The following is a 15,597-nucleotide window of genomic DNA, read 5'->3' on the forward strand; positions in this document are numbered from 1 at the left end:
ATAGAATGGACACTGTACAATTTGATGGCAACATTAATGTTGAAAGCATCTGCTTTGTTTTCCAGTTGTGCTTTAAAGTCAGGGATTGACAGTGTACTAATTTTTGCCAGTTACAGGTGGGAGGCTGTTTTGAGCTCTGAGTGTGCAGCCAGAAACGTATTTCTCAGAAGTACCAATTCCTTTATTCATAGAGGAAGGCTCATTTAGATTTTTCAAATAATTTAAAGGAAATGGATGGTTAAAATGAGCTCATTGAAAACAACACTTTGGGTGAATGAAACCATTGAAATGCATGAGAGGTGGAAGGAACTGCAACATTTTAACATGTTTCTGACAGGCTGGATGGGCTGCATTGGTTAGTTTTGGTTCCATACTCTGCAGCTACATTATAGAATGTTGTTGCCATTCTAAATTATAGAATGTTGATGGGCCAAAGGTCATTTAGCCCATCATAACCATAATTGATTTTTGGGTAGATCCATTGAATTATCCCTTGGATGTCAGTTCTCCATAGCCCTGTAATTGTTTTCCCACTAAGCCCATCTCCACCAGTTGTTGACGATTATTTACAAAAGGGCCTGGGGCTCATAGGGCATGATTAACTTAAAAACAGAAATACGGGACGAAGTGAACGTGGACAGGATGTATCCACTAATGGGAGAGTCCAAGACCACAGGCCATAGCCTCAGAATGAAAGGACGTATCATTAGAAAGGAGATGAGGAGGAATTTCTTTAGTCAGAGGGTGATGAATCTGTAGAATTCATTGCCACAGATGTTGATGGAGGCCAAGTCATTTGGGCATTTTTAAGATGGAGATTCACAGATTCTTGATTAGTAAGGGTGTTAGGGGTTATAGGGAGAAGGCAGGTGAATGCAGTTGAGAGGGAAAGGGATCTGTCGTGTTTAATGGCAGAGTCGACTTGATGGGCCGAATGGCCTAATTCCGCTCCTGTAACTTTAGAGAGATAGAGACGGTGATGCAAAGAAGTAACGATGATAAAGGAAACAGGTCATTGTTTGTTGGGTGAGAACATGTACAGACAATGAGACTCAACACGACGACTTAGAAACTGGTATGACATGGGTGGGGGAGGGATGAATGGACAGGGAATGCAGGGGTTCCTTTGTGTCTATCTCTACTGCTGTGCTACTGTGCTGCCCTGATACTGATTATGAATGATTAACAGTAATATCTCGCTTTCTATAAAACATAGCACAGGAGCAGGCCCTTCAGCAATGTCTGTGTCGAGCATGATGCCAAGACTAATGGGCCTGACCCACTTAGGCGATTCTCTGGGCGACTGCAGGAGACTATGCATTTGCCACATGGTCGCCACATGTTCGCGGGTGGTTGCCGGGGAGTCACCTTCATGGTCGTGAGGAGTTCCAGCATTGTGGGAACTAGTTGCAGCCTCATTATGGTCGCTGTGAATTTTTCAACATGTTGAAAAATTAGCGGCAACTAGAATGAAGTCGCCATGGAGAATAGCGAGAATTCTCGAGCCGTAGGTGGGTTGCCAGGAGGTTGAAGATTCTCGGAGGTTCTCGTAGGTTGTAGCCAGTGCTGACCGGTGAATTTCATTGGCTCATTGGAAAAAAGAGATAAGCAGTAGTTTTCAGATCCAAGGATAACCGACCAGTAATGTTAATGTCTGCCGAGGTTCACAGTCGTGTATCTCTGGCTTCTTAAAAATTCTCCACTCCTTCACCCCCCTTCTCCCCCTCCCCCCCCTCTCCCCCCCCCCTCTTTTAACGGACTTGCATGACCCTTACACTGTGCTTTAGCCATCTTAATTACAGCGCCAACCTTCCTGTTCATCGCGGTGTGTATCTCTTTAACCTTGCCTTTGCACCGTGTGAATTTTTTAGACAGCGCTCCCCCCGCTTGCCCTGTCCCCCGCCTGCATAATGGGCTGGTGAAGGAAGCGATGTATTTGTGTGTGTGTTCCACTCTGACAATCGCCGTTCCAGTTGCCGGTTTTTCATGTGATTGCCGGCAACTTGACTGCCACCGGCAGTCCGCTGAAAAATCGCCTAAGTGGGACAGGCCATAATCCTTACCTGCCTACACATAATCGATGCCGTCTATTCCCTGCACATCCATGTGCCTATTCAAAAGTCTCTTAAATGCTTCTATCGTATCTAACGTCACCACCACCCCAGATGTGTATTCCAGGCATTTACCATCATCTGCATAAACAAAATTGCCTCACATATCTTCTTTCAATTTTGCTCCTCCCACCTTAAAGATACTCCCTCTAGTATTTGATATTTTCATCCTGGGAAATAAACTATCTGATCTATGCCTCTCATAATTGCATATAGTTCTATCAGGTCTCCCCGCAAACACAATATAAAGTATGTCCACTTTCTCCCTGCAGCTAATACTCCCACTCCAGACATCATTCTAGTAAACCAGCTCTGCACCTTTTCTAAAGTCTCCACATTCTGTAATGGGGCGACCAGAACTGCATGCAATATTGCAACTGCACCCTAACCAAAGTCCTATAAAGCTGCAGCATGACTTCCTGACTGTTATACTCAGTGCCTGGAGGAAAGCGTATCATATGCCTTCTTTACCATTCTATCTTCTTGTGTTACCATTTCCAAGGAGTTGTACCTGAATCTTGGGCACCTCAAGATCCTTCTGCACATCAATGGTGTTAAAGGTCATGCCATTAATTGTACATTTTCACCTTACATTCGACCTCCAAAAGTGTAACACCTCACACCTGCTTGTACATGACTACCAGATATCATATTACTATCACACTAGTACATGAGTTTTAATTCAGTTAATATAGTGATCTGTTTTGTCTTGTCATAGGATGCAGAATCAAAATATAGAGTTATGGCAGAGAGGATATTGTGAAATTATTATTCGAGACTTATTCTATTCAGTTCTGCAAAAATATAAGTACATTCCAAAGGAACATGTTTTGTAGTCTGTTAGGAATAATATACAGAGTACATCTTTGTGAAAGCAGTTAAAAATGTTGCTATAATATAATGGGTAGAACATTCTTCTTATTTTCATTAATCTATATTTGAAATGCCAATAATTACTTTATTACATCAAAACATTTCATTATTGAGCAACAAGCAGTTCTGCAACCTTACGTGTGTGACAGGCAACCTTGTCCATACCATAATGGAAAGAACTGGGCAACATATTTTAATATATCTGAAGAAGGGTTCCGACCCACAATGTCATCTATCCCTGTCATCCAGAGATGTTGCCTGACCCGAAGAGTTACTCCAGCACTTTGTGGTCTATGCAAGATTCCAGCATCTGTAATTCCTTGTGTCTCGATATTTTAATATGCGTTGGTGGCAAGTTCATGGTGAAAAATTACCCTGTTTATGTTGAAAATTCAACAAAAAAAAAGGAACCACACAATTTGAAACATCTCTATAAATTAGGCATGTCCTGTTGCAATCTTTGCTGATTTTGGAAGTGTTCTAATGAAGGAACCAAGCACATCGGAAGCAACCTCTGTCAAATATTTGTCCAGGAATGTGCACTGAAGCTATTTCAAATTCAGATTGATCTGAAAAGATGCCAACATGGATCTGTTTAGAATTATCCCAATTTGTCCAGTTTGGACTTCTTACAATTTTAGACACAGTTCACTGTCTGGTTTAGCTAAATGCAGCTTCAGATTTTTATTGCACAGATGTTAAACTCAAATAATCTGAAGCTGGCTCCAGAATGATGATCAAAATCTAAAGTCAGAATTGAACTCAGGAAGGCTTCAGTAGCTTTAAAATCAGGACTCTATCAAGTCAAGAGTGTTTAATTGTGTGTACTGAAATGGAACAATGAAATTCTTACTTGCATTAGCACAACAGATTTGTTAACAGTTCTCAATAGATGACAAAATAAACATACAAAAAAATAAGTCAAAGTTCCCAGTGCAATCGAGACAATTTGAAATTTTGTTGGAGTTCGTAGTCTGATGGTTGTTGGGAAGAAGCTGTTCCTGAAAGTGTACGTCCCAGTTTTCAGAGTCCTATACTTTCTTCCTGATGTCAGGAATGATATGAGAGCGTGGCGAGGGTGGTGTGGGTCGTTGATGCTGGTTGCCTTTTCAGTAGTATAGAGGTTAGTATCCGTGATGGATCGGGCAGTGTTCACCTCCTTTTGTAATCCTTCATTCCTGGGTGTTTTGAGTTTCCGTACCAGGCCATGATGCAACCACTCAATATGCTCTTTACCATACAGCTATAGTTCAGTGTTCTTTGACATACCAGATCTCCTCAAACATCTAAGGAAGTAGAGGCGATAATGGGCCTTTTTTCATAATGACATCAATATCCTGGGTCCAGGATAAATCTTCAGATATATGCATGCCCAGGAACTTTATGAAGACAAGTTTGTGGATCCTCAGCCTTCCTCTTCTGAAGTCAACAATCAGCTCCTTGGCTTTACCGACACAGAGAGCAAAATTGTTGTTCTGGCACCATTTGGTAGATCCTTCAGTCATTGAAGAAATCATTCTCTCCCCATTATGATTCCATTCTCTGAAATCGTGGCACTTCCGTGATCTAACTACCACTCTCTCTTAATCTCACCATAGCAGAACAATTGTTCAATAGCAGGAAGTATTCTCACTCTCTATTTTTAATGACATCACTAAATTTCAGGGCAGGAGCTGCCACGTTAGTTGTTTTCGTTTACTTTGTAGCCATGATTTTGCAATTGTTAGCCCTTGCTAAGCTTCTTTAAAGTTGCTAAAGTCTACCAGGAATGCAAAGTGACTTCAGATATATGAACACCATTTTCTAAGCATCACATGAATAACTCTTCAATGTATCGCAGCCATAAGGAAGTTCCCTCTCTTACTGCCCAGCTGCTGTGCTTTGTACTGGCTAAGAAAAACTATTCAGATAGATATCATTAAGGTTTCATTCTGCAGTGATACTGGACTCGCCACATTTAGGCCATTGAATAAATCAAGAGCAGTAGCTGGGCTAAAAGGTTTATACTCTGATAACTGGTGACATTAGTTTGCAGCTCATGTATAAGTGCACAACATTCATATAATGCTGATAAATAATGTGTGATTGATGCTGTGCTATGTTATGCAAGAGTTTGGAGGTTGTAAATTATGGATCATGATAACTGTTCACAATCCATATTCACTTGGATGAAGGGATCAAGTTTGCCGAAGATACACCTGTCACCTTAAACCTCTAGCCTCAAGTTTTAGACTCCTCTATCCTGCAAAAAAAGGCTGACTTTCTACCCCTAGACTCCTGATAATTTCATAAACGCCTGTAAAGTCACTCACCCACCCTCAGCCTCATATGTTCATGTGAGAATAAACCCAGCCCATCCAATATCTCCGTATTGCCACAGCCCTCCATTCTGGGTAGCATCCTAACAACTCAATGTCCCAACTTTTAGACTAATACTTCGAATGGTGCCAAATGTCTTCTTCACTACTGGCCATTTTCAGGGAACTATGAACTTCAATCTGAAATCTTAACTAGGTGTCAGCACCTGGTTGCTACTTTTTCTAATGGAAGGAACCCTCGCCTCCTAGTGACAACCCCTTCTCCTGTCTCCAGCATTGCCCCTCCTCTTGGACCCCCCACTATGCTTGCCTTCTACTCTCTCTGGATCCTTTCGTAAAATAATAGTCTGCAAAAGAATCCCAACCGGAAACATTCTCCCCAGAGATGCTGCCTGATCCGTTGAGTAACTCCAGCATTTTCTGTCCTATATTTTATATGTTGCTAGGTGTACTTCCAGTACAGGATGTGATACTGAAAGATGTGACCACGAAGTGCACAGTTTAAATCTGTAATAGGGGGAAAATTATGATCATTTTTTTAAATTATTAAAAAAAGGTTAATTGTTTGCATCGGTGCTGTAAGTGAAAGCTGAAAGAGAAAAGCTAGCTCAGTACTCCTGCAGTGATCTATGTTTCTATGTTTCTATGATCTTGTATCATCAATCTGAGATCCTTGTTAAAATGCAAAATGTGAAATGAACCTCTTCAAGTCAAGTTTGTTTGTCACATACACAAAGTATGCACAAAGTAAACTTGTGCACAAAGTAAACTTTGTAACATTGGTAACCTGTCTTTGCAGGAAGAAATACAGGATAACTGTTGAGAGACGAGCCCCAGTGCACGAAGCTGACAATGGTAAGCACCACCACTTGCAAGAAGACTCTGTCCGATCCAATCTGTCAACAGCTTAAACAGTAGATCCGAATCTTCCTTTATAAACTGTCAATTGTTGGGGAAAGTTTTGAATGGTGTCACCGCAAACAAAGAAAAGCTGATATGAAATTAATTATTTGAAGCGTAGGGTATTAATTTGTCTTAGTTTGCTTTGCTTTTGAAAACTCAGGAAAAATTCACTATTATATTGCACCACGCCACTGGAGGCTCCATCTCTGTGAAGCTTATAAAATGTGATTTAGCCTGTTTCATTAAGGGCAGCAGTGACTCACACTGGCAACTGCAGAGAACTTTCAAAAGAAGATATTTTATAGATGGTCATGTGTTCCAAAATAGATTTCATGGGAGCTGTCCCATTTGCCAGAAAAGGGAAATATTTGAAAACTAGAGTTGGTGGTTAATGTTTGAAGTATGGTATTATATATTACTAGTACATACCAACAGTTGTAAATTGTGAAAAAAAGTCAAGAGTCAAAGATTGTTTATTTGTCATACGCACCAGATACCAACCTGAGCAATGAAATTCTTATTGGAGCTTAATAGGAACATTAGACGCAACGACGATAATAAATATACAATAAATTATCGGTTATTCCAAATAAATTAGACCATGATAGTGTAAAAACCAAAGTATATAGAGCAACCATGGTAACACAAAATCCATAGTGGTTCGGTGCTGAGGTAGGATTGGGGTTAGCATTGTGCAGGATAGTTCAAGATGGTTAGGAAGCAGCTGTTCTTGAACCTGGTGCTAATGATTCTTTGGCTGGTGTACCTACTTCTCAATGGGAGCAGTGAGAAGAGAGCATGGCCATGAGCATGGGTCTTTGATGTTACTAAATGCCTTTTTGAGAAATGCTTCCTGTGGATACCTTTAATGGTGGTGAGGGCAGTTCATGTGATGGACCTGGCAATATCCACCACTTTTTGCATTTGAATTTCTGAACTAGGCCATGATGCACTAGCCCGAATACTCTCCGCTGTACACTTGTAGATGCGTGATAGAGTATTTGGCAACATGCCGAATCTCCTCAAACCTATGAGGAAGTAGATGCACTAATGAGTTTCTTTGTGATTGTATCAATGTGCTGGGTCCAGGACATATAATTTGTGATGCTTGCGCCCAGGAATTTGAATTTGCGGACTCTCACCCAGGCTGCCCTGTCATTTTTTTCTTCCTGGTCAACAATCAGCTCCTTGGTCTTGCTATCGGTGAGGGCAAGATTGTTGTTCTGTCACCACTCAGCCAAATTATCAATTTCCCTTAATTATCAATTATCAATTTCTCCAGTTTGTGCTTTTAGTCAAGGAGAAGGTGGTATTTGCCAATCCATACTGATTGAAGTTGATGATAAATGCGCAAAGCAAGGAGCAGAGACCCAGTTCCCTGAGTTTGACAATGTTTGGAAGAGATGATGATGTTTTCTGTGGTATATTCAGTGCTATTATTATGTAAAAATTACTCTTATTAATGCTACTATGTGAATGCTTGTTGCACTTAAATCAAATTTCTAACTCAGCAATTCTGAAGGGTTTATTGATCTGTTTATTTTAATTGGATGCATGGTTTTATTGAAAAAGTGAAAGGAGAATGTGATATAAACATTAAAATGTATCCAATATTGTGAAATACATTTCTGCCCTCTGGCAGCATAAACATGTGTACGTATCCATTTCACATGCAAAACATTGTAATTAGAGTTTGCAATTATTGCTTGCAACAGAGATTGCCAACTGGACGTGTGCTGTAACATTTTTTGTCCAACATGTTTGTCAAATCTTCATCAATAGAAAAATGATGATTGATTTTAATCACCCGAGCTCTTCTGCATTATTAATCTAGCAAACTTACTGTGTTTAATACTTATAAAATGTCAACCAGATCATTTTTCTTGCACACTAATTGTTGGATTTATTTACCAAGGATTATAAACACTTCAGCTTTGCAAACAGTGGTGAAGTTTTAGGATTCAGTTATAGTTTTCATCCTGAACTACATGGACTGTAAAATGAATATTGACCTGTTTTGACAGTAACAATTATGTACCTATAAAACATCTGGGAATTTTGTTTTAAAGGGGTGGAGTGCAAATAGTATATTTATTCTAGAATAAAATTGTTAACAAATTATCAGTATTTTAAACAATATGCCAAACAATATCATGTATATATTAAATAAAATTAATACATGTGTGCAGTTGAACATTTCAGACCTGTATAGAAAGGTTCTTGAAAATAATATTATGGTATTATACGTTGATTATTTAGATGCTACTATTTGTATTTTAGTGGGCACCAAAGAGCTTAAATCATATAAGAATGATCCCAGTTGAGCTTGTGTTGTGGAGAGCAGGGAAATTGATTGCACATGAGATAAATTTATAGATGTTCTTAGCACAGGAAAAGATATTGAATATATTAAGTTAATTGTGCCTTCTAATCTCTTCATTAGATTATAATTGCAGTAGTAAAATTGGTGATTGTGTGCCATACAGTACATAAACATCACCTGCCCCAGCAAATATCATTTATTTAGTGAAGGACTTGGTCAATTGCTTTTTTTTGCAATTTTCTACAAGCAAATGATAACATAATTACCACAGGAATACTCTGTACAAGTGTAAAAACTGTACATCCTAAGCGAGTGTTTTACCAAATGTCTGATGGACTATGTAATGTGGTTTATGCCATCAGATTATGGCTTGGAGTTTATTGCATAACATCCAACCCAACTGCAAAAGAATCAAAACTGGCTTTTAAAAGTGGAAGCTCGTTATCAAAATGAAACATTCAGATGTCCTCTTAATATTACAAATGAGTGGTATTGAAATTGAATTGCGAATTTGGGGTATGAACTTTTACATTAGATTTTCGTCAAACAAGATCATTGTTTTGAAATGAAAAAAAAAAAAGTTTATATAATAAAATTAAGATTTTTTTTTTGCTTTTATATTTCTGTCACTTCTGGCAAGTACCACTAGGGACAATGTTAGCATGATGCTATGAATGGTCAATTATGCTACTGTGCCAATGTTCAGACTATGAGCTGCTGTTTTAATATGTAATTAAAAATGTAAAGAATGTGTGCTTTAAGGTTGAGTGATTTGAGAATACTGGGGATAAAAACTGAGATTTGATGAATATGATTTTGTGACTGCAAATAAAATGTGCCACACAGTATAAAAGTAAAATACCGGCATAAATTAGAAATATCTGCATATAATGTGATATTTATTTAATGGTTGTGTAGAATTAATATTCATAACTGTAGATAGAGTTTTTAAAGTACATTTTATTCAAGATGAGTTGGTCAGTTTTATATTATCTATACACTGCATTGTTGCAATTTTTGTGTCTATGAAGATGTGTAAATGTCCTGTCATTGTAAACTGCTTTATTTTCTGTAAACTGGTATGTCATGTCCTTCATAGAATAGTAAATCAAGGCAGATATTGGCAATAAAATAATGAACAATAAAATCTTTTGCTCCTTTTTCTGTGTAATTCTACAAAGAACCTGATGCACACACTAAATGTTTGCAAAATATTTAGCATGGTACGGCTGCAACTACGTCTAGATAAACTCTTTAACCAGACGATTAATGCATGTGATCAAGTGAAATTTAAACCACGAAGCATGTTTATCTGGTTTGATGGTGCACTCAGGGATAACTCTACGTACATCATTTTTAACTGCATGAACAAGAATGCTATTTTATATTTACGTAAAACATGTTCATGTAACCGCAATTAACCAATATTGTCATTTGTTTAACCACTTTTCTGCTGATCCTTCATGAAGAATTCACTTTTTGAACTGTAATAACTTGTCACTTGTAGGAAGGGAGTTAACACATGCTTCCCATTTTATCCCATAGGTCCCCACTGCTGCCACCCACTGCTATGCTTCTTCCTTCAGCTGAGAGCACGGGATGATCTGGGTCACAATCTACTCCATTGTCACCATTAATGCCACACTATAAATGGTCAACAGGAGGTGCACGCCTGCAGGACAGGACTGGTCCTGCCAGTACCTCCTCGAGCAGAGATGGAATGTACTATTGCTTCCAGGCCTTGGCCTACTCAAACGCCCACTGATGTATAACTTTCATTGTTTTATTTTCATGTAGAATGTGAATATTTTTTTAGAAGAGAAGTTTAACTTCTCCCCTGCATCAACATATTTGCTGCGGCTTCCTACATTACAGAACATCTTACCTTCAATGTAAAAGGTGGCCTCCATTAGTGGCAACATAAATATTACACACAATATCAGAATGAACAAAGCATACGAACAACGTCAGAAGCTTTAATGAACATGTATCTTTGGTTCATTTTCTTTCCAAAAAAATATTTTATTAATGACCTAGCTCTAGTCTTCCAGCAGGAATGGGTGTCCGCTAATTGCAGACAGGAATTTTGGTAAAAGTTAAAAGTACTGATATTTCTACAACTTAATTCCCATTTCTTTAATAAATTAGTTAACTAAAGACTTATTTGTAAAGCAACCTTTGGTCAGTGGTGCAGAATGCACAATCTATCAATAAACCCAGACTGCTGATACATCACTGACATCGTAATTACATAAATAAATTATTAAAATGAATTAATTAACTTAAATATATGCTGAAGGCTCCACATAAAATTTCTTGAAGCAGTACCAACAACAATAATAATTTTCATTCATTGCACATCATTAATATATCATAACAGAAAGATGTTTACAAATGTGATGGTGAAACAACCATAATGGTTAAGATATGGTTTCTCGGGAGTGCTCAGTAAATGTTTACATTTATATTGGACAGTTGGAGGGAGACCTGAGAGGAAAGCATTTGAAACCAATTTTGAACCATTGAATCTAGAGACAGCAAATGCTTGACTGAAGGCAACAGCAACAGGTACTCTATCGAAGATAGACACAAAAAGCTGGAGTAACTCAGTGAGTCAGACAGCATCTTTGTAGAAAAATAATAGGCCCTTTTCTCCAGGTGCCACCTGTCCCGCTGAGTTACTCCAGCATTTTGTGTATATCTTCGGTGTAAATCAGAATCTGCAGTTCCTTCCTACACAGGTGCTCTTAACGAATAGGATGCAGGTGATCGTGATGATAGTGAGGGCTGGACATCATAGGTCAGGAGAGCCACAGGCACCAAAATTGAGAACAATGCTGTTAGTTTCAGTTAGTCAGGAGGAAAAAAGGATAAAAATACAGAATGTACAGTAAGGAGAAGGAGTAAGTCATATTCCTGCCTGCTCGATCACTCAACAAAATAGTGATTAACCTGGACCATGACATCACTTTCTTCCTTGATACCCATATCCTTGATTTCCCTCCAGTCAAAAATCTTCCATTGGATAGGGTTTTGTGATAGGGTACTCTGAGGACAGGGTCCCCCCCCCCCCCCCCCCCCCCTCCTCCTCCAAGTCTTGGAGAATGTTTCTGACTGATGAACACTGGATATGTTATGCCACCAGCCTGACGATTTGGAGGCAGATCAAATTTCAAGACAGGTGGTGAAGTAGAACTGGGAATGGTCAGGGTATACATGGAGCTGTTAACGTCATCTCAATGAAATTGCTGGGAGATTGGATGTAATAGTCTTGGGGTAAGTCTTCTGTTCTAACTACTTCCTGTTCCTTTAATGTTTTACATTAATTTTGGAAATCTCCTAAATATGATTGCTTCTCTTTAATTAACTCTGGGGATGGGGTGACTCACTGGCTCCATCTAATTTATCTTTATTCTTTCAAACTGTGTCCTAATAACCAATTTTGTTAGTCCTTGCTGTCTCCTCCCCTTCCTCAGTCCCCCTGCTGTCTCCTCCCATCCCCCAGCCTTCGGGCTCCTCCTTTTTCCATTCTTGTCCCCGCCCACCCCCGCCCCCGATCAGTCTGAAGAAGGGCTTCGGCCCGAAACGTTGCCTATTTCCTTCGCTCCATAGATGCTGCTGCACCCGCTGAGTTTCTCCAGCTTTTTTGTGTAACCTCCTAATAACCATACAGTTTACCAAAAAGAAAGTCCTATGTGTGAATGAAGAGCTGTGATTCATATATATTTTGGCCAGAATTATTAAATGCCCTTTCGTTCCCCTTCTCTCCCTCCCTCATGCTTGCTCCAATCTCATTTTGTGAATAAGACCCACCTCCTTCCCCTCAGCACTATTTCCATTAAACTGGTCCTCCCCCAACTTTTCCTTTGAGTTTCAACTAATATTTTTAACACAGTGTGTCAGACAGTATCTCTGGAGAAAGGGAATAGGTGATTTTTTTTGGGTCAAGAAGAAGGGACTCAACCCGAAACGTCACCTATTCCTTTTCTCTAGAGATACCATCTGACCCGCTGAGTTACTCCAGCATTTTGCGTCTATCTTCAGTTTCAAGCAGAATCTGCAGTTCCTTCCTACTTAATTTTAATAGTTCTTCTCATGTAATGTCCCCACCACCACAAAAAATCTGCCTTCAGTTTTTGACTGTAATTGTCCCAATTTGGCACATGTACCTGTCTTGGTACAAACTCTTGAATTTTGCTCAGTCATTATGCTAGGGATGCTATATAAATGCATGTTGCTTTTCAAATGATTAGATACTTGAAACTTAGAGTATAACTCAGAGCACCAAACACCAACCTAGTTACAGAGTTTAAAACAAGGATTGAAAAAGCTGATGGCAACTGACTGTACTCGTATTGAACTAGCACTCTGATAGTCTATCTAGGGAGATAATGGTTCTAAATTGTTCTGCTGTGAATGCCCCTTATAAAATCTAGCCCATCCAGAAAATATGCATGTTGTGTTTTGGTGCCAGTGAACATGATGGCAGGTAACACATTTGAGGAACACATTCTTTGGTTTCATCCAGAAGTTTGGCTTCTTCTAATCAAACTCCTCGGGATGTTTATCCTCTTTGACTGAAGTATTTCTATTATGGTCTACTGTTAGATTAGTTGAATGGGACCATGACTAGGATTTGGGATAAGATTTCCAACTGATATTCTAGTTGGTGGAAGTTTGGCACAATTCCACCATCAGAGTGGTACTGTGGAATTTCTTACATAGATATTCATAAATGTAAGGATTTTTAGATCAAAGACATGCAGTCCAACAAGCTGATACCTTGGCTCAAAAACATGAATAGCATCAAGACTTGGGTAATTAAAGCTCATAATATTTTTGATTTTTGTCATTTTGCAAATATATTAAGGGAATGTCAATAATTTGAATTTGTCCTGTGTGTACTGATGAAAGCTCGGATGGATATTTTTTATAAAATCACTTTAGAAAAATCTGCAAATGAAATATCTGAAGATATAAATAGCAATGTGTACCTGTGTGGGTTTGATTTTTGATTTTCAAAAATAAAAGACATCCATGCAATATATTTTTTTCCGAACATTAGAAATAAATAAGCTTATACTTTGGGGCGATCACATGAATAACAGTTGATTCAATGTGTGATTTGTAACACTTCAAAAATGCGCTTATCATCATGCCAGGATATTAAAGTAGCATTTGGGAAGTGGTTTAGTAGTACTTTCTCAAGGGCATTTGAGTATTACCAATACATATTGCCATTACAAGCTGTGGTCAAATCCCACAAAATAATAAAAAATGACAAATATCAGGAAAACTTTCCTACTTGTGTTATGATCCAGAAGGCCGGCTCTGAAATTATTTGTTGCATTTATATCTTAGACCTTAGTAATCAATATTTTAATGATAGCAGCAACCTAACAGAACAATCTTCTTGGAAATGCTGTAAATGATCAAACTCAAGTTTATTTCAGAAAAATCTTTTTGGACTTCAGAACTGTATTTTCTCATTAATGTATCCATTAAATAATAAAGAATGCCCTTAAACATGTTGCACGCCACTTTAGATTTATTAACTTAACCATACGAGTGCAAGTCTAACACAATTCAAGAAGCTATCCACATTAATATTCTCCACCACTGAGGTACTGTTACTGGAGTCTCAACTTTCTGACCCACAGACCACAACTAGTGAGGATAGGTGACAACAACTCCTCCACAATAATTCTCAACACTGCACTCTGCAAGGATGTGTTCTCAGTTCCCTACTATAATCCTGATACGCCCAGGACTGTACAGATTTGGCTCTCATTCCATCAACAGGTTTGCAGATGACATCAGTGTGTGGGCCAGATCATCAACAACAGGAAGGAGATAGAGAACTTCGTAACATGTGATCAGGACAATAGCCTCTCTCCATGTCATAAAGATGAAGGAGCTGGTTATCGACTTCAGGAAGAGTGGAAGGGTACATACCCAAAACAGCATGTATAGTGCAGGAGAGGAAATGGTTGAGTGTTTCAAGTTCCTTGGCAGTAATATTACCAACAATCTGTCGTGGGCCAACCACATTGATGCAACAGCCAGGAAGACACAACAACACCGGCACATCCTTTGGAGACTGAGGATATTTGGCATGTCTCCAACGACTTACAAGTCTACAGATGGACCATAGAAATCATACTGTCAGGTTGTATCACAACTTAGTTTGGAAATAGCCCAGTCCATCACACAGACCAGACTTTCCACCATTAATTCTATTTACACTTCAAGATTTCTCAGAAAAGCAGCCAACATAATCAATGACTTGCCCCACCTCGGTCATTCCTTCTCCCCGCTCCTGTCCAGCAGATGTTACAGAAGCTGGAAAGTGCACAACACCAGGCTCAGGAAAAACCTCTTCCCCTGCATTATTAAGCTTCTGAACGGCTAGGATATTTCCATAAGCTAGGATGCTGTCTGATTCACTCTACCCTATTGCGGACATTGAATTCCGTCTCTGGAACTGATGCACTACAAGTCTGACAATATATTCAGCACACTGTAACATTCCTTTCACTCTATTGGACTTGGGTTTGACGACTGCATTTGTGGCTAATATCTGATCTGATTGGATAGCATGCCAAAGTGTTTCAGTGCACATGACAATAACAAATTTAAATGTAAACCTAAGATCATAGAGTAATAGAAACATAGAACCACACAGCATGGAAACACCCCCTTCGACCCATCATGCCCATGGCGACCAAGATGCCCTGTCTAATCTAACCCCACCTGCCATTTAAACTTTTCCTTTCCATGTCCCTGTTCAAAAGTATTTTAAGTATAGTACCCATCTCAACTGCCTCCTCTGGCAGCTCGTTCCATATATTTAACTTCCTCTGTGTGAAATGGTTGCCACTCAAGTTCCTATTAAATCATTCCCCTCTCACCTTAAATCAATGTCCTCTGGTTCTTGATTCCCTTACTCTGGGTAAAAGACTCTGTGTAGTCACCCTATCTATTCTCCTCATGATCATATACACTTATTTAAGATCAACCCTCAGCCTCCTGCTCTCCAAGTAATAAAGTCCTAGCCTGCCCAAACAGG

The 15,597-nt window shown here is 39.1% G+C and overlaps 1 protein-coding gene across 6 annotated transcripts in view; it reads left to right on the forward strand.

The window, feature by feature from the left end:
* npr3 (natriuretic peptide receptor 3) overlaps positions 1-14,059 on the forward strand; it is an 89,460-nt gene extending 75,401 nt beyond the window's left edge. For 2 of the 6 annotated variants that reach the window (XM_055633213.1, XM_055633226.1), the window contains exons 8-9: positions 6,102-6,157; positions 10,074-14,059. In XM_055633213.1, coding sequence (XP_055489188.1) covers positions 6,102-6,157; positions 10,074-10,165 — 148 coding nt within the window. In that variant the 3' untranslated portion in view covers positions 10,166-14,059. Of the gene's footprint in view, positions 1-6,101; positions 10,053-10,073 lie in introns of those variants that run through there. The other 4 variants (XR_008723235.1, XM_055633241.1, XM_055633250.1 and 1 more) reach the window with 4 other exon arrangements.
* The last annotated feature ends 1,538 nt before the right edge of the window (positions 14,060-15,597 follow it).

The sequence above is a fragment of the Leucoraja erinacea genome, chromosome 1, assembly GCF_028641065.1.
Source record: "Leucoraja erinacea ecotype New England chromosome 1, Leri_hhj_1, whole genome shotgun sequence".
Classification (NCBI taxonomy): Eukaryota; Metazoa; Chordata; class Chondrichthyes; order Rajiformes; family Rajidae; genus Leucoraja; species Leucoraja erinaceus.